The sequence below is a fragment of the Leptidea sinapis genome, chromosome 1 (assembly GCF_905404315.1).
Source record: "Leptidea sinapis chromosome 1, ilLepSina1.1, whole genome shotgun sequence".
Lineage (NCBI taxonomy): Eukaryota > Metazoa > Arthropoda > Insecta > Lepidoptera > Pieridae > Leptidea > Leptidea sinapis.
The window spans coordinates 29,534,931-29,557,545 of NC_066265.1; the positions used below are offsets into that span (position 1 = coordinate 29,534,931).

Consider the following 22,615-nt stretch of genomic DNA (forward strand, 5'->3'; position numbering starts at 1 on the left):
CCAGGCTGGTCGGTACTACATTAGCTTGCTTCTAACATTTCACCAACACGAGTGACATGTGACCCGCGGCCGCGTCCACGCAGGCGTGGCGCCTGTTGGCGGACGGCCGCATGGCGTGCGCACACAGCAACCTGTGCGTGCAGCCCGACGGCGGCCTACTGGCGCTCCAGGCTGGTCGGTACTACATTAGCTTGCTTCTAACATTTCACCAACACGAGTGACATGTGACCCGCGGCCGCGTCCACGCAGGCGTGGCGCCTGTTGGCGGACGGCCGCATGGCATGCGCACACAGCACCCTGTGCGTGCAGCCCGACGGCGGCCTATTGGCGCTCTAGGCTGGTCGGTACTACATTAGCTTGCTTCTAACATTTCACCAACACGAGTGACATGTGACCCGCGGCCGCGTCCACGCAGGCGTGGCGCCTGTTGGCGGACGGCCGCATGGCGTGCGCACACAGCAACCTGTGCGTGCAGCCCGACGGCGGCCTACTGGCGCTCCAGGCTGGTCGGTACTACATTAGCTTGCTTCTAACATTTCACCAACACGAGTGACATGTGACCCGCGGCCGCGTCCACGCAGGCGTGGCGCCTGTTGGCGGACGGCCGCATGGCATGCGCACACAGCAACCTGTGCGTGCAGCCCGACGGCGGCCTACTGGCGCTCCAGGCTGGTCGGTACTACATTAGCTTGCTTCTAACATTTCACCAACACGAGTGACATGTGACCCGCGGCCGCGTCCACGCAGGCGTGGCGCCTGTTGGCGGACGGCCGCATGGCGTGCGCACACAGCAACCTGTGCGTGCAGCCCGACGGCGGCCTACTGGCGCTCCAGGCTGGTCGGTACTACATTAGCTTGCTTCTAACATTTCACCAACACGAGTGACATGTGACCCGCGGCCACGTCCACGCAGGCGTGGCGCCTGTTGGCGGACGGCCGCATGGCATGCGCACACAGCAACCTGCGCGTGCAGCCCGACGGCGGCCTACTGGCGCTCCAGGCTGGTCGGTACTACATTAGCTTGCTTCTAACATTTCACCAACACGAGTGACATGTGACCCGCGGCCGCGTCCACGCAGGCGTGGCGCCTGTTGGCGGACGGCCGCATGGCATGCGCACACAGCAACCTGTGCGTGCAGCCCGACGGTGGCCTACTGGCGCTCCAGGCTGGTCGGTACTACATTAGCTTGCTTCTAACATTTCACCAACACGAGTGACATGTGACCCGCGGCCGCGTCCACGCAGGCGTGGCGCCTGTTGGCGGACGGCCGCATGGCATGCGCACACAGCAACCTGTGCGTGCAGCCCGACGGCGGCCTACTGGCGCTCCAGGCTGGTCGGTACTACATTAGCTTGCTTCTAACATTTCACCAACACGAGTGGCATGTGGTCGTGAGAGCGATGTGGAGGAACAGACGGCTTGCATTGGTCTTCTAGCATAGTAGGCACTGTATATCCAACTAGTCGTAGTTGAACGTTGGAATATGCAATCTGGAGATTGTTTACCTTGGGTATTTAGTATTTTTGCGTAAGGAAAAATTTTATGAGTAGGCGATCAAAAGAACTTTGGTTATAAAATAAAGGAACATAACTAAACTAAATTAACTTTTACACTATATTCGTTTTGGTTCATTACGAGGTAGGTACTGCCTAATTGCCTATATTATATGCACGCCCTGCGAGGTAGTGACAGTTGTCCGTTGTGGGTTTGGTCATGTATGTCAGAGGATGGAGCGCTACTTGTTAAGGGCAAATCACTTCGCCAAAATACACTTAAAGCTTGTTTTGTTATATTTGTTTAAGTCTAAGACAAGATTTTATGCAAATAAAAATTCGGTAAGTCGTACGGAAAAAACATCAAAACGGTGTTTTATTTTTCCATATTAAATACATTACATAAATTATTTCATGAATATAAAAATTAACTGTGTTTATTTTCCACCGACTTAAAATTCGACAGTATAATTTTTTTTTCGAATGAAGCCCTTTCATACGATACCCCACATGACACGGTTAACTCAATTAAAATTTGTTTGTCGTATTAGTATGCACCCTGATTTAATTATAAATGTTTAATTTTCAGACTTTCCCTTATACTTGAAGTATTAGTCAACGGAAAATAGCTAATTTATTTTGATTCCTTGGATAGTGTCGAAATATTCCTTCTTTCGGACATAAATAGCCGTAGTATTTTTTTTACGTAAAATTAGAAGTAATTAGCACCACCTGTACGAAGGGAATAATATGTACGGAACCCTCTGTGTTCGGAAAGTTTATGGCGCCAGTAATTAAGTAATATTTGTTTTAGGTAACCGAGTGATGTTGGGACTTATGGGTCGAAGTGTACCACCCGAGCAGGTGATCTGGTGGCGCACTCTTCGGCCGGGCTCGGGCCGTCTTGCCGTCTCGCTCACCGCCGACGGACCCACCCGACTTATACAGATAACGGATACTGTAACTGCTGATACGGTAATGAAATCTTAATTCATTATAATTTTTGTTAATCAAATTGAAATATTATAATTATTCAAATTCAAAAGTCACTTAATGGACGTCAAAATCTAACACTCATTTGGATAGGTTTCCCTCATGTCCAAGAAGAACGGGCGCGTAAAACTCTTAATGAAATTTTGTTAAGATAAAATTTATTCATAAAGTTTTTTTTTTTTTATGGAATAGGAGGACAAACGAGCGTACGGGTCACCTGTTGTTAAGTGATCACCGCCGCCCATACTCTCTTGCAACACCAGAGGAATCACAGGAGCGTTGCCGGCCTTTAAGGAAGGTGTACGCGCTTTTTTTGAAGGTACCCATGTCGTATCGTCCCGGAAACACCGCACAAGGAACCTCATTCCACAGCTTTGTAGTACGTGGAAGAAAGCTCCTTGAAAACCGCACTGTGGAGGACCGCCACACATCCGGATGGTGAGGATGATATCCTAACTTGTGGCGTGTCCTGCGAAGGTGGAATTCGGCGGCAGCAATTAGGTAAAACAGCTCTTCGGAACACTCCCCGTGATAAATGCGGTAGAAGACACACAATGAAGCGACGTCTCTACGCAACGCCAAGTGATCCAGCCGTTCACAGAGCACTGGGTCCCCGACAATCTCGAATTGTTCTGCGTTGCACGCGGTCAAATGGATCGAGCTGATACTGGGGTGCGCCAGACCAGAGATGACAGCAATACTCCATGTGTGGCCGGACCTGCGCTTTGTACAGCGCTAGAATGTGGGCCGGCTTGAAGTATTGCCGTGCTCTATTAATGACGCCCAGTTTCTTTGAAGCCAATTTGGCTTTGCCCTCCAGATGGCCACGGAATTGGCAATCGCTCGAGATTTCGAGACCCAGTATTCCGATACTAGGCGAGGCTTTTAGGGAAGTGTTGTCGAAGAGCAGTGATACGACAAATGGGGTTTTTTTAGTGGTAAACGCGCAAACTTGAGTCTTCTGGGGGTTAAATTAGACAAGGTTCAATTTACCCCATTCCGCGACCTTCTCGAGAGAGGACTCTATAGACGACACAAGTTTCTCCCAGCACTGGTCGACGATTTCCCGAGATAGACCTGCATGGACCGTGTAGGATACGGCATCACCAGTGCTGTCGTGTGCATAGCAATGAATGTTGGAGGTGTCCAACATATCATTGATATGCAGAAGAAACAGCGTAAGAGATAGCACACAGCCTTGGGGCACTCCAGCATTCACGGGCTTCGGGTTCGAGCAATGTCCGTCGACAACGACCTGTATGCTGCGCCCAGTGAGGAAGCTGGAGGTCCACTTGCACAAGCTCTCGGGAAGCCCAAATGATGGATGTTTAGAGAGGAGCGCCTTATGCCATACACGATCAAAGGCCTTCGCTATATCCAGGCTAACTGCCAGGCTTTCCCCCTTGCTTTCAATAGCCGCAGCCCATCTATGTGTTAGGTATACCAGAAGATCACCTGCCGACCGACCATGGCGAAACCCGTATTGTCGGTCGTTGATCAACTGGTGACCCTCTAGGTATACCAAGAGCTGACGGCTAATTATGCTCTCCATGATTTTGGAGAGCAGGGAGGTAATAGCAATAGGCCTGTAGTTGCCGGATCCGAACTGTCTCCTTTTTTTTGGATCGGATGGACAAGGGCTGACTTCCATGAGTCAGGGACTACGCCTTTGGAATAAGAGTGCCGGAATAAACGCGTTAGCACCGGCGTCAACTCAGGGGCACACGTTCTAAGCACGATTGGAGAAATGCCATCCGGCCCGCTCGACTTCCTGACGTCCAACGAAAACAGAGCTCGCCTAACAGTTTTCTGTCTGAACTGTACTTCAGGCATAGAGCTCTGACACCGCGGGATGGTCGGCGGTGTTTTTCCGTTGTCGTCAAGAGTCGAGTTGGAGGCGAAAAGAGCGCACAGGACATCGGCTTTCTCTTTTGCCGTATGGGCCAGGGTGTCATTCCTCATGTGCAACGGCGGCATGGACGGCTGGCTGAAGTTACCAAGAGCAGCTTTCGACAACGACCAGAACTTGCGTGTTCCGGTCGGGTAACTGGAAAGCTGCTCGCCGATTTTGACGACGTGTTTTGACTTTGCACGGGCGATTTGCCGCTTAAAAAATCTGGAAGCACGGTTGTATTTCCTCTTTAGAACTATGCAGTTTGGATCATTTGTGCCCAGCGCCGCAACCCAAGTTCGATACGCTTGTTTTTTGCAGTCAGATGCTGCTTTAACTGACGCATCGAACCAGGGCTGTGATCTGCCACCGATCGGTACTACAGAGCTTGGTATAAAAATATCCATGCCCTGTAGTATCACATCGGCTACTGCAACGGCGCAGGCACTAGGATCATCCGAAGGGAAACAAACTCTGCTCCAAGGGTAGGATGCAAAAAAGGAACGCATCCTATCCCAATCTGCTGACTTGTAGTGCCAAACGAGGCGGGTCGCTGGTGGTCTGCGACGTGGGCGTCGTATAGGCACTACACTCCTGACCAGGCAATGGTCGGACGTTCCGAGAGGGGCGTCGACAATGACCTGGTAACCATCGGGATGTGTAGTCAGCAGAAGATCTAATAAGGACGGCATGTGGCTATCCACATCCGGGAGCCGCGTTGGCGACTCAACCAATTGGGACAGATCGTACGCCAATGCAAAATTATGCACAGATCGCCCTGCGTAGTCTGTGGTACGTGATCCAAGCCATTCGGCATTGTGCCCGTTGAAATCACCCAAGACTACGATTTCAGCGGAGGGGATCTGTGCAAGCACGTCGTCAATTGCCGCTTGAACGTAGCCCATGAGATGATCGGTTTCTGCGTTACCACTATGGGACTTGTAGACACACGCATAGATGCGGACGCGGTCCTCTAAATCTACGCGGAGCCAGAGAGTGGACAAGTCCCTACCCTCAAAATACCTACGGCATGAGGCAAAAAATTCTGCTCAATTTTGTACCCGGGGTACGTTAAATATGACGTATCGCTAGGTCGAGATATCTGCGTCTCCGTAAGGAAACACAAGGCCGGCTTCGCCGTCTCAAGGTGGTGGTGGACGGCGTTTAAGTTGGAGTGAATTCCCCTGATATTGCAAAAGTCCGCGTTGAGTGTGGAGCGGGGTGCCGTGGTGTTACTGCCTCGTTTGTCCTTGGTCATGCGCGGTACTGTGCCCTCCCCAGAATACGAAGGGCAGCCCGAGCTAGAGTGCTCGGGGAGGGATTCTCCGACTCTGGTAGAGCCGGTACCCTCCTGGGGTACTATCTCTTTAGGGACCGCTTTCATAATCTTTGTTGGGGATGGGGGGGGGGGGGGAATGGCCTCCGGTCCTCGACACTAACCTATGCGAAACATAGCGGCACTAGGCCGCTACTTCACGCTGGTATTCTGTGCGAGTGTGGTAATTAACCCGGACGAGTCTTGCCCGATTGTGCTGACGTCAAAAGACGGCTGCGTGACTCTTCCACTTCTAACTTAAAAAGTACTTTTGTTTGTACATTTTCTAAGCTCAAGATGTAAAAGCGTAATACATCGCCCAATAAAAGACGTGGTCACTCGGCTTTAACGAGTAGTAGGCATAATAAATGTCAACGTCTGTAAGTTTGTTTTCGAATGACTTTACGATCTGGCCAACGTTGTAAAGGCGCCTATTCCGTGTACGTGCCATACTGGCTCATGCTCTGATCCGTTCGGTTTGGAACGAATAATCTACTACAGAGTTAGCCACATCATATAATAAATTCACTTTGTCACTTTACATCAATCTTCAAATGTAAGTAGACCAAAAAATATGTCTTACCTCGTATACGTCTTTTACAAGGAGATCATAATTCAGGCGACACGTAAAGTACCGCTTTATGTACTCTAACTGAGCTATGTAAAATACATATGATAGGGACCAGATCGGTGAGGCATACTCCATAATGCTACGGATATAATCAAAACATAAAGGATTATGGGAGTCAAATATTTAAAAAAAAATAACATTCTTATGTAAAAAATCCGAGCATACTATAAGCTTTTTGTATAATATAATTATAATGACTAGTCTCTACTCATGTCACTGTATGTCTATTTTCACTTCATAATGCCATATCCTGTATAATCATTTCTTTTTCCATAAATTTTACTAAGGGTGGGTTGGTTTTACTATTTATTTACCTTAAAAAAACGATAACGATATTCATGCCAGTAGTGCTTCCCGTTTATAATTTGGGGCGGTTTTATGCAACTATAATTAAAAAACTGTTAAATTTTTATTACAAATATACCAACAGTGACATATAAACCCGCTCTAGTGCCTAAATTTTTTGTCTAAACACAACGTTAAAACGCACCGTTTGTATTTCAGCACCCAATCGTTAGTATAGACTTTATGTTTCAGAATGTTATCGATCAAACTCATTGAACTTTTAGCTTTAAACACCAAAAGAAACAGTGATAATAAAACACATTACTCCCATACTAGGGTACTAAAAGATCGATAGAAGAGGACACAGAGGGTGCGGGCGCCGAGTGGAGCCTGTGCGTGAGCGTGGGCGGGGTGGGCGTGTCGCTCATGTCGCGCGCGGAGCTGGTGTACGCGCTGTGTGCGGGCGTGCGGGCCGAGCTGGCGCGGGACGCGGCCGCCGCGCGACTCACGCTGTCCGTGCACGACATGCAGTGGGACAACCAGGTAACGTTCGGATTTTTTTTTAATGAAAATAAGGGACGACACGAGCAGGAACGTCCTGCTCGGCTGATGGTAAAAAAATTTTGACGTATAATACAAATGGCTGCGAAGGAACGTACAATACTCTGAAGTATTTTTGCATTTTTAATTAATTTCGTTCGTTTTCCGTGTTATTTATACTACAAGAATCAATGTTATAAAGTACACATTTTTTTTCTAAATAGTTTCCCACTATCTATGTTGTCCACTAGGTTGTCATCACTAGTTTTAGTATAGCAGACTCTCGCTACATGGCCAACAGCGCCAAAATGGCGAATATCAAACAGGCACAAATGCACTTTGACAGTCGTCAGTCCAGTGAAATATAGTAGAGGTCAGTGATTGCAAGCTATTACAATGTAAAAAGAACTGGTCATTTATCATCGCAGTAACAATATGTAAATTGACAGTGGACTTATCCACTGTCAAAAGTACCTCTTAAGGTACGAACGAAAAGATATGCCGCATGTCAGTATCAGGCTATTGGTCGGTTAGTAGGATTGTGTCCTGCGTTTCTCGTTGTTTTAACATATATATGGAGTGCATATAACATATATCAACGTTCAAAAATCGAAATGTTTTCATTATGTATATGTTGAAATATTTGTTCGGAAAAACTTCTTTCGGAGGGTCTCACAGAGTTAGCAATCGCGCTTAGCTCAGGACTTAAGAACTCGGTTAAAGAATTAAATCAGACATTGTTTTAGACTTACCATTGAAAACAATATCTACCTACATTCATTTATTTTATTCCAAATTCGATTGCGTAATTCAAATTAAGAATTGAGCTAGTTCACTGTTTAGTGGCGTATTTTTTTAATGATATAAATCCTTTCTTTTTATTTCCACCCGAACTGTGTCTTTCAATTATGTTTCGAATTTCTTTTATGAGAAATCTTACATCAAAACTATACTGTGACGATCAAAAGCAGAAAACATCCGCAACATAACGAAAGTGATAAATGCCCTTCAGCGTATGAAAAAACTGAAGTGGAAATGGGCTGGTCATGTGGCCAGATCAACAGATGGACGGTGGATAAAGCTGGTCACCAAAGACCACGAGGCAAGAGAGCCAGAGGATGCCCTAAGGAACGATGGGTTGATGAAATCAAAAAAATTGCTGGAGAAAACTGGACTCAGAAAGCAAAGACAAGAACAACCTTGAAATTTTTGGAGGAGGCCTATACCCACCAGTGCCTTAACTATGCAACTATTATTTCAATGTATATATTTCTTATTTTTTATATTATTATGTTAGTTAAGGAAATAAAAGGGCTTTAATATTATTATTATACTGTGCGTGTTCCTCCAGCTCCTGGGCACGCCGAGCCCGGTGCTGCTGTACTGCCTGCCCTCGCACGAGCCGGGCGCAGGCCTGCCGGCGCTGCACGTGTCGCTCGAGATGCAGCGTGCGCCGCCCTCGCGGTACAACGCCCTCTACTTCAACCACCTGCTCATCGCGCTGCGCCCCATCGCTGTTCGCCTCGAGGAGAGGTATTTACTACATCTATTTTTAATCTTTCACGGTTATTCCATTGTACTTAAATAGATACGGAATTTTCTGTCCTAATAAATCTATATATATATATAATGAAAATGATCTTTGCTTGAGGCTCAATAACGCCTCAACCACTGATCGTATCGACATGAAACTACCACCATTCGATGCGAAATTTATCCTAAATGGTTTATTTTTGTATTGTATTCGTAATAATATGAAATTAAATTAAATTTATTTTTTATTAAAATTCGCCCAACGAAGCGGGTGGGTACGGTTAGTAATGTTATATAATATCTGGCTACCCAGGAGAGCCAGATATATAAAATATTGATGACGGTAGATCGTTTAGGAATCGTTTTAATAATACAATATCAAATATTAGGTTTTTAAAAAAGTTTTTTCGCCTATGTTATGTATAAACTTAGTAATAATAATAATAAAATTTCTTTGGCTGTACTATATTTTGTGCCTGGTTGATTTTGATAACCTTAAAATTTTAAACCTAAAAAAACGAAATAAATTGGTGTAATGCTATTTTCATTTTGTTTTCTTTCTGTCAAAATGAGTGACGCTTAAGAACAAAAATGAAATATCTTAAAATTTTATTACAAAAAACGAAAAAAATATTGTAATGTTTATGGTCCTAACGCGCAGTCAGTAAGAGTATCTCATAGTGATTCTTAGTACTGTTCGGGTTGTCTGCAACTAGATTGGGTCAGATAGTGATAACCAGTGTGCGGTCGTGACAGGCTGATCCTGATGATGTGGCGCTGGTTCGAGAGTGATGCCGGCGCCGACGAGGAGCAGCCCGACGAGGCGGAGTACGAGACCCGGCGCGTGCTACTCGAGCTGACCGCGCTACATGCTCCCAGATACTACTTTGCGCTGATCAAGCTGCTCCCCTCACAGGTCTGTGTCTGTATCATTTTACTGCCAGCCGGAACGGGACATGGGGCAATTCTTACTGTATATCAAATAACTGCTTTCTAATATCTGCTACTTTTCAGGCGAAAAAGAGAATCGATGAATGCAAAATAAAGCGGAATTATAGAAAATATTAAGTAAATAAAAAATTTGAAATCGAAGAAAGAAACAATTTTCCAAATTTATATTTGCAACATACATACTTGATGCATTAACAATCATTAGAATTGTTACAATTACTCCTTAAATACTTGAATTAAATCTGTCATAATGTTAAAATATGTTGTAAGTATTCAATTTGATTTGCTCAGATTCGACTGTCGATGTTTACGTCCAACAAGTTAGACAGCGAGTCGAGCGCGCTCAAGCGGCGGCTCGGGCTCACACTGATCCGCTTCGAGGACGCCGCCGTAGAGCTGGAGCCGTTCGTGCGCACGCACTCCTTCGACACCGCGCCCGCGCTGGCCCGGCGGGTGCTCAGACATTTTATGGATGTGAGTAACATAGCTTACCAGGTATATAATTTAGCGTATTCCCAAATCTAATAAAGTTATGCGCAAAATTCCATAATTCCGCGCCTGTCACAAACTTACAATAAACAGTACGCTGAGTTTGATGTATTTCACTGAAAACGGATTTTTTATTTTTATTTATTTAATAGGTAGCCCACGTTGCATACAATGTATTACCTTATAGTATATTCACACATTAATTACTTATATTATTTAACATCGTATACCCCATTTACGGGCTAACTCGACATGCAATTAATTACTTAATTAAATTACAAGTACTTAAAAACATTATTAACATAATATGACAATTTCTTCGTTTACTTACTACTTATCTAATTTACTCAATAAATTGGTTACCTAAACAAAAATATAAAAAACTTATCACTCTAAACAAAAAAAAACTAAATTTTATATAAACTAAATTTAAAATACAGCAACTATTATTAAATACGAAAAAAAACAAATGATATTATTTAATTAAATGATTTTTAATTTTGCGCTTGAAAATCGATGCAGAGTTCCAAAATATGTCCAACTCTGCTATTTTAAATATATTGTTATAGGACATTACAATTCAACAGAATTGTTCCTCCTATTGCTCCTATTAACAAATAGGAGCGGTCCTACCTAGGTTACTCTTTGTAATTATTGGCATAAAAGTAATTTTATTTTTAATATGTGACCGTGCATTTTGTCTTGGAACTGCTAACCTTATTCCGTTTAATAAGTTCGGGCTATCAATAGCTCCATTTACAATTTTATGCAAAAAACAGAGATCTATTGAGTTTCTACGATTGCATAGTGATATAGTTTTATAAAGTTTTAAGAGATCGTTGGTATTATTAACTTCTTTTAATATATTGTCCTATATATGTCCTATATGTAATACAACATCATTGTAAAAAAAATGACACACACGCGCTCTTGTAATCTTCTATTTGTTAGTTATTATATTATTTTTTAATGTAATCTTTTGTGGCTTTATGTAAAACCTAGATTTAAGATTGTATAAATAATTGTTGTGTCCGCTGTTGAATACTTAAAAAAAAATCAACTACACCAGGGAGCTCCAACTGCAGGCTAGTATTTGATACAAATGATACATCTAGGTCCCTACTTGTCCGTTACATTAAAGAATTGTTTGACTTCATAGAGGATCACGGTTGTCGTGTTAGCTGCCAGCTCACTCGAATTGGTCGCTTTGTCGTTTAGTTGACAAAAACGTCCGTTTTGCCTGGTAGCTCATTCAATCATCTGAGCACTTTTTGTGTGACCTTTTTTTATCTCTCATTTTAGATGAGAGATAAAAAAAGGTGTAGCTATTTTAGATTACATTTTTCCTAAATATTTCTTTTCTTTTACTTTTTCACAGGTGCTAATTAGAAACAAGGACATTATAATAATGAGACACTCATATCGCGCGTCACAAACTGAATCATCATCCTCACCTTATTGTTTGATATTCCTCCACATTGATGTTCAAGGGATTTTCTTCCACGTAACAACCAAACAATGGATTGAACTTTCTTACGGGCGTACTCCCAGTTTATAAGGTAACGTTAATTATTATGGTGCTCCAATATAACATGGTTTTGTGATCAGTCAATGACAGGTCACCGCATATGTCCTCCTAACTCATAAAAAAGTTAGTTATTAATACAATCTTAATGCGACTCTTCGCAGGAACTCAAGTGGCAGGCGGCAAAGATACTCGGCTCTGTGGACTTTTTGGGCAACCCGCTGGGATTCGTCGCGGACGTGTCCGAGGGCGTGTCGGGACTCATTCTGGAGGGGAACGTGGCGGCGCTGCTGCAGAACCTCACGCACGGCATCTCGAACTCTGCCGCTAAGGTCACAGGTTAGTTGGACTAGATTTACGTAACTTGTGAGGCTAACTACATTCCAGATTAATCGCAAAAGACAGGTCTTCATGGTTGTTGTTTATTAGTTGAGAAGAAGACTGTCTATTACTTAAAAATTGTAATGTTTTTAAGATTGAACTCCATAAAGTGTTGTAAAATTTTTCCATATAATGTTATAATATCAAGGTTGTAACTGCTTATAAAAATAACAATAAGAATCAAAAGTTAATTTAAAACATTAGAGTAAAACGGGCGTATGGAATTAGGAGGGTATGCGTCGCGTGATCACCACCAAATTGTCCCAGATTTATTCTAGTTTCTTCCGAATCAAATTAACCACGAGTAAATTTATCTAATGTTTCTAATTGAATTTCCAAAAGTATAACGTCATATGTAACTTAAACGATGGGATGGCACAATTGGTTCGCAAATCCGACTCGCACTTGTCCACTTTTTTCCTAAATGGTCCTTTGTCTTAACTAATTGTGAGCGTGTGCCCGTAGAAACCTTTGTCATCATGCTAACTAGATGGTGAGCATCAACGTTTGTTTTGCTGCCGCTTTAATCACGCTACAACCTTCACAGTAAACTTGGCAGTATATCAACCATGAATATCAATAGAACATCGAGGCAAATCTATCATATTATCTATACGATGACCGAGTACAGTACGTGTCCGCAGAGACGCTGGGCGATGGTCTGGAGCGGGTGGTGTGTGACGAGGCCCACGAGGAGACGCGGCGCCGGATCCGCTCGGGGGCGGCGGCCGGCAACGCGCGCATCTCAGCCGGCCTGCGCGGCCTGGGGCTCGGCATTTTAGGTCAGCATGATGCATTTTATATAACTGTATTTTCTTAAATATTTATGTGACCACGTACATCTGCCTGCCACAGTGCCGCTATTGCGAACGGACTTGAGGCAGCCCGCACTGACCACGGTGCGTCAAAGCACTTCGCGACATAGACACGTCTGCGGCGTTGTGTCGTATCCGCCGAAAGTGGGTAACTTCAAAGGTGCGGAGCGAGCCCTGTTCATTCTCTTCCAATATTTTAAGAGACAATATCAAAACCTACACAAACTGACAAGCACTGTGTGTACCCCATACTTTTAAATGTCTGAGAGAAGTTGTGAAGTCAGTCAGATTTGTACGGGTGCGTTTTGTATGCAGGTGGTATGACGTCATTGGTGAAGCACAGCTACGAGGGCGCCACGTCAGAGGGACTGGCGGGATTTATCGCGGGCGTGGGCAAAGGGCTGGTAGGCACCGTCACCAAGCCCGTCATTGGCGTGCTGGACCTGGCGGCGGAGACCGCTGCCGCTGTGCGTGATTCTAGCCGCCGCGGCCTGCGTGGGGGCAGGGGTGCGTTACGATACTCTATTTTATAATTGCTTTATTTTTACATTTTAACTTCGTTCAAAATTCACTATTTAGCTGTCCTAAGCTGGCTCAGAGCACAAATTTTCTGGCTTCAGGAAATGTCTTCAAGAAATAGCTGCTTTAAAATAACGCTAATAAGATTCATTATATGTCGTCAGTTCGTAACTGTGATGGATTCATAATACATTAATAAATTAATTTAAGCACACTCGATCCTACTTGTATTTACATATTGGATACCTACTCAGGGCTAAGGCGCCCGAATAAGACATCATGCACCACTTTCAAGCTACTTAGCTACATTACTTGTGGCTCTATGTATAATACTAACGTTTTCTTGTTTATCTTATTTTTTTACACTTCTCGATGATTGAGAAAACTTTTACTGCGATTTATTTTTACAGACAGGTATTTTATCTAAATTAGGTATGTGATTGTCTGTCAATATTATAAACTAATGAATTGTCGTCTGCGAAAATAACAATATCACATTCTCTTGAGGCTACAAATGGCAAATCACTAATGTAGATGAGGAATAAGAAAGGTCCCAGGATTAAACCCTAAGGCACGCCCATCCGCATTACAGCTCCTGATGAATATTCATTATAATAACTACTTTCTGGGTGCTATTAGCTAAGTATGAAGTAATAAGATCAAGTGATTTGCTTTTTATTCCATAATAATTGAGCTTACGGATAAGAGTAGAATGGTCTACGCAATCAAATGCTTTCGAAAAATCATAGAATATTCCTACAGCGTTATGTGTCGAAGCAACGCCATACCAGCATCAGATGTTGAATGACCTTTCGTAAAACCAAATTGTTTAAGATGTTATTGTCAGAAAAATGGTTTCACAATTGCTTTAATATTACTTTTTCAACATTTTTACTAGTTGTTGGTAGAACAGAAACTGGTCATAATTATTAGATTCATTCTTGTCTCAACTTCCCTGACTTACAAATTGGTATAAATTACTGTACTTTAGATAATGTGGAAAAAATTCAGTATCACAACATTTATTGTAGATTAAACATAATTGACGATAGGTGTACGCCAAGGATCTCCCAAAGGACCTTTGTAGTTCTACAGATTGATAAAGTCATATTATTATGGAGTTTTATTACAAGAAGATCTCAACCCTGCTGGCGAATGAGCCAAAAATAATAATATGATTTGAATAAGAATTTCCAAAACATAATATTCTTGCTCTAGGCAAGCAAATATTAGAAAAAATTCTCTGGAAGACTCTTAAAAGTGTTTCTCATTTAAATAATACATTTTGGCTTTAAAAAGATTAATTCCATCATTTGCTTACATTAAATGCATTGGTCCGGTCACGTTTGGAACATGACTGTTTGTTTTGGGAACCCTTTTACAAAATTCAAACGGATAGTTAAGAAAATAAAAGGCTTTCACTCGATTTCCGGGGTAGAATGACTATACATTTTTAAATGAAAATCCCTCGGAAATCGCCGTATGCAAGACACTATTTATATTTGAATTATGAAATGGTTTAGTTACGTCTCTAGAATTATTACATAAAATCAACTTTAATATCGTGAATATTTCATATTTTCACTCAGAGCACTAATAATTGTCTTTAATTCTTTCGTGTTTCTTACACGATTAGATTTACCAAAGAACTAACATTAAACTTAAGAAAAAATCGTATATTTGATAATATTGACACACTCTTACATAAATTATCTTGCCCTAAACTAGGCATAGCCTGTATTATGGGCACAAGACAACGATATAATTAATACAATATACATACTTAAACATACATAAACACAAATAAACATAAATGATTGCACCTACCGGGATTCGAACCCGGGACCTCTAGCTCAGTAGGCAGGGTAACTAACCACCGGGCTATATGGGTCGTCAATTAATTTAATGTCAATAAGCTTTTAAAACAGTATAAGTTTCTGTTACATTCTTTTTTAACAGAGCTGTATATACGTTATCATAAATAAATATCGGCGTAGGTGCGGGTGGGGAGCGAGTGCGCGCGCCCCGTGCTGCGCCCGCTGCACTCGTGGCCCGCTACAGCGCCGACGCGGCGAGCGCGGCCGCCGTGCTGCACACACTCAACGGACATGACTACGGCGAGCACGTGGTGGCGGCCCGCACCGTGCGTGACACGCCGCACGACATCCGCGCGCTGCTCAGCGACACGCACCTGCGCATCTACACGCGCAAGAACGACCGCCCGCAGGTCGTCATGGAGACTCATCTCAGGTCCGATTATAACACTCCTCATATGTTTTACATATTCACTGCTAACTACAACCTATATTTATTATATAACTAGCTGACCCGACAGACATTGCTTGGTAGATAATAAAAAAATACTGTTTTATAGGAATTTGGCAATAATATTTCAAAACATCAAGAATTATTTTGTAAAAAATGCTCCCTGTTGTTATAATGAAATTGTTTCACAGTCGAACTGTCAAACTGTCAAACTGTGCGTCACTAAATTCTCTCATAGAAAATATGTCATAATTATGGGTTAAATAATAATAAATAATAAGTTGGACTAAACTGCACTCCATGAAGTAATTCCCATTAAAATCCGTTCATTATTTTAGGAGTCCATTGCGGACAAACAATGTGACACGTAATTTATATATATTAAGATTATAATTAATATAGCTATCTATATGTGCTGGTCGTGCTATAAGCGTTTAAGATGTAGAAACACAGTCGATGTTTCAAATCAATTTCTAACATAAATTTTACATTGATTATTTCGAGAAATTAACGTAACATATTAATGGAACCTTCTCCTAAGTGATTAAATGCGTCGGTGACACCATAGGTAAATCTTTTTGACACTCACCACGGTGCTCATGGATGTGGACCTCGGCTTCCACGTAGGTAGCATTGTGTTTTCTTATTTTGAATTCATTAAATAGCGTTTATTGGACACTGCCGGACTCTCCTCTGGTGTTACAAGAGTATGAGCCGCGGTGATCACTTACCATCAGGTGACGCGTACCTAGGTAACACTGAAAATGTTTAGAAAATGAAAAACGGCCTAATGTAGAAAGTTGCCAATACTTTCATTGTTTTTCGAAGTAATCTCCGTTCCTCTCTACACATCGTCGCATTCGATGGAACCACTGAGAAAAGCATTGGACCCATTCTTCCTTAGGGGTCTCTTTTATGGCATTTTCATACGCTTTCACCGCATCCTCAGGGCTCGTAAAGGGAATACCTCGAATTTTATCTTTAGTTCTTTGTAATAAATAAAAGTCGCAGGGCGCCAGGTGACGACTGTATGGCGGATGACTCATTATCTCGACTTCTGCCATAGTCAAATATTCAACTGTCCGTTTTGCGGAGTGCGCTGAAGCATTGTCGTGGTGAAAGAGGATCCTGCTTCGAGGGCGCTGCTATCGATTTTTTTCCAAGACAACTGGCAAACAGCGATTGACATACCAGTCTGCAGTAACTATTCTTCTATCTTCTGGCACAACTGTAGCGAAATGACCTTTCCTACCAAAGAATGAGGCAATCATCTTTTTTCCTTGACTTCTTCCTTTCTTTACCTTAGTTGGCCGATCCTCGAAAGTATACACCCACTGAGCTGATTGTCTTTTGGTTTCGGATTCGTAGCAATATATCCAGCTTTCATCACCTATGACGATATCAAATACAGCATTTGAGTCACCGCCGTTCAACTTCTCTAACATTTGGCGACACCAGTCCATGCGATGGTGTATCTGCTCGTCGGTTAAAGTATGGGAAATCCATCTGGTACAAAGCTTCCTAACGCCTAAATGTTCGTGTAATATTTTTTGAACTTGACTCATACTAATGCCTCGGCTTGCCCATAGCTGCTGATAGGTCACTCTCTTATCTTCCTCTTTCATGCGTGGCACAGCACTGATGTTATCTTCAGTAGTCGCTGTTAGAGGACGTCCTTCACGCGGATCATCATCGAGATTGCTACGTCCACGCTTTAACTCGTTAAACTAATTGTAAATATTGGGACGAGAAGGGGCTTCATTATGAAATGCTAATCGCAGCCTATCATAGCTTTGTTGTTGAGTAAGCCCACAACGAAATTCAGGATAAATCATTGACCGAACATTTTCTCGCGTTAGGTTCATTTTCACGTGTAACAAGAGTTTTAGATTTGCTGCCAATTCACAAAAACAAATGACAAATGAATGCAATATACTTCATTAGGTTACCAAAGAATTCTAAAATTGAAAAAGTTTTCATTAGCAATGTTTCTAACTGGCAAGTTCTAAACATTTTCAGTGTTACCCACGTATGTGTGCTCGTTTGTCTCTCTTCCATAAAAACAAAACTTTTCTTTAATAGGAAATAAATTAAGCATTCACACTCCCATTTTCTCTAGCAGCACCAAATATGTGTATGCCCCTTTTTGGCCCCTTTTTGGATATTAATTTGAAAATCGGAATTGGATTCTCTGACTGAACATTTTAAGAAAATAAATGACGTTGTATCGGTCCTGTTGTCACTTTAATATGAATGCATACGGAAGCATAAACTTTTTTATTTAGTAAAGCGCTATGTGTGTTGTACGGGATATGTGTTCGAGCATCGAACAAAAATTTATTTTAATTCATTTCACTCACAACGACAGTATAGACTTAATTTAGGAGTAATATAATTAAATCATAGTTAAAATAAGCACAGTTATTCCCTTTCTAGTAGCGACCTAATACAGTCCATTGACACTGCAGCAACCTGGTGTCGTGCAGCGCGGTGAGCGCGGAGGGCGGCCACTTCGTGGAGCTGGGCGTGCGAGGCGGCGCGGGCGAGGGCGTGCGGCGGCCGCGCGTGCAGTGCGACTCGCGCGAGCTGGCCGCCTGGCTCGCACGACACGCGGCGCACGCGCGCCAGCTGCATCACGACCGCACGCACACGCTGCTGCCGCCCGAGCGGGACGCCGACGGCTAGCGGGCGCCGCACAGATAGAACACATATAGTTGGCTTACCAGTGGGAGACTCCTTTGCACCGGATGCCGTGAAGCAGTAGTCCACAGTGCGGTTTTCAAGGAGCTTTCTCCCTCGTACTACAAAGCTGTGGAATGAGCTTCCTTGTGCGGTGTTTCCGGGACGATACGACATGGGTACCCATCAAAAAAGCGCGTACACCTTCCTTAAAGACCGGCAACACTCTTGTGATTCCTCTGGTGTTGCAAGAGAATATGGGCGGCGGTTATCACTTAATACCAGGCGACCCGTACGCTCGTTTGTCCTCCTATTCCATAAAAAAAAAGTAGTGTAGCCGTAGTGTGAGCATTACTGTGTTTCGGACTGAAAAGCGCCGTAGCTAATGAAATTACTAGGCAAATGAGACTTAACATCTTGTCTCAAGGTGACGAGCGCAAGTGTAGTGCTACTCAGAATTTATAGGTTTTTCAATAATCCTGAGCGGCACTGTATTGTAATGGGCAGAGCGTATCAATTACCATCAGCTGAACCTCCTGCTCGTCTCGTCCTTTAATTCCGTAAAAAAAAAATATAGGATATGTGTGCAAGCTTCCTTCAATGTTTGAGTGTTATCGGTACACATGCACACTACAATGAATAGACTAGTCAGGAGAGTGTCATGGTCAAAGTGAAAGATGCTCTACTTCAATTTTATATTTTACTACAAGAAAAGGGTTATTTTTTTGTGTGGATATTTTATGTGATTATTAGTTAATATACAATAATATTACCATTTTTATAATGGGGGTAAATATAGACACAAATGAAATACGTAAAAAAGTTGCAATTTTCAAACTTAAATTACTTTCCTTTGTTCATTTCACGTGTTTTAGTAACTATAAACTTCTAAACAATAATGTACATACCTGACTGATATTTAAAAAAATATATAAAGTAGAGCAACTTTCGTGACGACTCTGGACTTAACCAAAAATTGGTGGGGTGCGTCTTCGTGAATTGCACTATCTATACCAAACAATGAATTGTAGAAGCGAAACGCGGACTGTGTGGACGAGTATACACGACTCTAGCACACCGGCGATCCGTCATGCCAATCATTATAGTTGGTAGAATTCACTAAATATAATCATCACAATGAAAGCACACATTATTATATTTTATTGTAAGAATCACGTGGAGTTTATTTATACATAGTAAGCACGTTATAAATAAATAAATTATTTAATATATTCTGTTATCATGAGGGTCTACTGTTACAGTCATCTTTGTAATATTTTTTTTTATCCTTGTAAAATAATTTATTTATTTTACTATTATGTTTTTAAGTTGCGATGAACATGGTAATAAATGTCATAGTACTAATTATACATGTTCATTATTCGTGAACATTTTTTGCAGTAATCTTTCAAATTAAATGTTCATTTACTACGGCTTAATGTCATTGAATGAATTTAATTTTTGAATTTGTCATATTACAGTTTTCGAACCAAGAAGCAATTCAAAGAAGCAATAATTTAAATGTTAAATTATTAAAACCAAATGGTCCAAAACTAGTCGGTACCCGCACCGATAAACCATGAGTAAAGCCGTGTTAATAAAATAACATAATATCACCGTGTTTTCACTCATAAATGAAAATTTTGTTTGTTTATTTGTCCTTCACTTTCTGAATTTCGAGGTTATAAGCGTTTTAATTTGAATACAATCCACATCATGTACAGTGTAGTGTTACCAGTTACCGTACACCTAGTTTGGAAGATTTTTGGCGTGAAGACTACTACTACTACTGCGGGGAAGGAGTAATAAGTTGGTGTTGAAACCTCCTTCATATAATATGTCTAAGACCACAGGCTATCTAACCAATAGAGATTCGTTGCGTCTTCAAAGATTATATTAGGTTAAATGTTGTCTATTAGTCAACGCGAGGCTGTGTTCATTTAAAACTTTCCGTTTCTCAAATATTTAACTTAAACTTAATGTAAAAATGTGACTTAAGAAGCGTGACATTAAAATATTAGATATTTGTATTTAGAAGTGTCAAAAATATCTTTCATTTGAAGTTGAAAATTTCCCACCCGCTAAAATTGGACACCCGTTATAGAAAATAGTTTGTTTTGAAGACTTGTGTTTTTGTTTGTGAATATGTTATGGTTTTAAAGTGAGTGAAATTGGAGTAAAGTAATTAAAATATAGGAGGTTGTTTAAGGCGCACAGAGTTACTAGTATTTATTATGGATTATAGTTTAATTTCAACAATAGGTAATTTATAAGTAATTTTTTGGTTGTGTGAGTTGGGATTCAATTACTTTGTTTTTGAATCAATTATTTATTATCTAATTTATTGATATCTAGCTGTTTTAGTAGAAGCAATTATTTAATTAGGTGTACGGTATATTAATGTTTCAAAATCTCGTGGTTCACTATGCACAATAATCGGTATTTTAATGAAGGCGTCGGTGCGGCCTCAGTGGCCTCGCCTTCTACTATATTACTTCTATCTTTTGTAAAATATCTGACTTTCCGTAACATTCCCACGGGAAGAGAGCGATACAGATGAAGATTGCGAGATTTGTTTTAGTTTGAGGTAGAAATGGAATGCGCAAGATGAAAATGTATATTTAATACATCAAACGTAACCACAAATATACCATAACGTAACACGTAATATTATTGCTCTCCTCTTCCATAAAAAATATTGTAATACTATCTCGGTTTGAAGGGTGTAAGGCATATGTGTCATTCAAACTTATAGCCTCAGGCTAATAGAGTTAGGATCGAAATAAGGTGGTACACCTCTTCACCAGGTAGACCATCTATTGGGTCCGTCACTCACTGCCACAAAAACAGGTAGAATGATGATGGTATTGCCGAAACAAATAAGTTTTTTCCCATCTCGATGAAAATCTGACTTTGACCAGGGACTACCAGAGACGAGGGACAAAAGTGGCCGATTCTCTCCTGGCAAGACGATTTTTGTCCCTCGTACCAGGGACTAAAAGCGAGCTTTTCATCCAGGTGGGAAAAAAATCGTATACGCATCACGTCAGATAAGTAGGACATTGCCACCCCTCTCCTTCGGTCTTGTGTCAATATTCCGCGGGTGAGAATGACCTACTTTTCTCCCTAGGTGCGTAATATACTATTACGTATCGCTTAAGACTTTTATGTAAGCGTCAAACAAGCACTCAGTTGTCAACACACAATATTATATTTTATTAATCGTTTTTCTTTGCCTGTCGGAACCATCCAATTGGTTTGAAACATGTCATTGTCGTCTGTTTAATTATTGTAGTACTAGGTTATAAAATGTAAATATGTTTTTGTCGAATGATCAACATTTAATTGTAAAGTTGACTGATTAGTTACTTCAGAGCAATATAGTTGTGTGGTGGTTGATAATGAATATATTGTTTTTATAACAATTAGTTTTATTTCCATGGCTGACCTTTGAGTGTAGATATGACTGTAATAAAACATTACATAAAGTATGTAATAATAAATCGAATCTGTCTGTCCCATAGATATATTTTTCCCCTTATAATCCAATAGTGTTATATTATCAAAAAAATTGGGCAATATACAATAGTTAAAGATCGTAACTCCATAGAGTCCGTTTTTATTGATTTAAAAAAAAGCAGACTTATCACATTTAAACTTTTTAAATATCCTGACAAAATACTCATTAAAATCTGTATTTTTAATTTTTTAAGATTGGCTATTTTCGTTGGTTTATTTTATGACATTGTTTTTTTTGACGTTGTTCATTTTACATTGGCTCCTTTGCACAGGATGCCGGTTAGATTATGGGTACCACAACGGCGCCTATTTCTACCGTGAAGCAGTAATGTGTAAGCATTATTGTGTTTCGATCTGAAGGGCGCCGTAGCTAGTGATATTACTAGGCAAATGAGACTTAACATCTTATGTATCATTGTGACGAGCGCAATTGTGGTGCCGCTTAGAATTTTTGGGTTTTTCAAGAATCCTGAGTTACACTCGAAACAGTGTGCAAAACTTTCAATCCCTCGTCATTTATAAGTAAGTGCTTATGTTCTGTTCAATGATTATTTAGACAAAATGGTCACGGTTCACCGTAAACATTATGCCTTTTCACTGTTTGAAACCAGACTGTTCGTCTAAAACTCACGTATCTACTATAAAAACGATTATCAGAAAACAACACCCTCTCCTGGCTATAATATTATATATCTTATACAATAACTCGTTTATACATGGGATACACTAAAAGTTTTGCACATCTAGCTAATCGGAACTACATATTTGAATTTAGAATGTTTTATTTTTT

General features: G+C 41.4%; 1 protein-coding gene across 1 annotated transcript; it reads left to right on the forward strand.

The window, feature by feature from the left end:
- The first annotated feature begins 1,154 nt into the window (after positions 1 to 1,154).
- On the forward strand, positions 1,155 to 21,731 carry LOC126965634 (intermembrane lipid transfer protein Vps13D-like). Its single transcript, XM_050809307.1, has 11 exons — positions 1,155 to 1,170; positions 2,309 to 2,469; positions 6,946 to 7,152; positions 8,501 to 8,682; positions 9,439 to 9,598; positions 9,925 to 10,107; positions 11,812 to 11,986; positions 12,673 to 12,810; positions 13,159 to 13,350; positions 15,360 to 15,612; positions 18,096 to 21,731. The coding sequence occupies exons 2-11, from the start codon at positions 2,320 to 2,322 to the stop codon at positions 18,310 to 18,312; spliced, it is 1,857 nt and encodes a 618-aa protein (XP_050665264.1). The 5' UTR covers positions 1,155 to 1,170; positions 2,309 to 2,319; the 3' UTR covers positions 18,313 to 21,731.
- Positions 21,732 to 22,615: the final 884 nt, after the last annotated feature.

Excerpts from the sequence above, each read along its gene's own strand:
- LOC126965634 (XM_050809307.1), top strand. The coding sequence starts at position 2,320 with ATGTTGGGACTTATGGGTCGAAGTGTACCACCCGAGCAGGTGATCTGG. Across the intron at positions 2,470-6,945 it reads ATACTGTAACTGCTGATACG|GGTACTAAAAGATCGATAGA; the intron begins GTAATGAAATCT and ends CTCCCATACTAG. Across the intron at positions 15,613-18,095 it reads GTCATGGAGACTCATCTCAG|CAACCTGGTGTCGTGCAGCG; the intron begins GTCCGATTATAA and ends TTGACACTGCAG.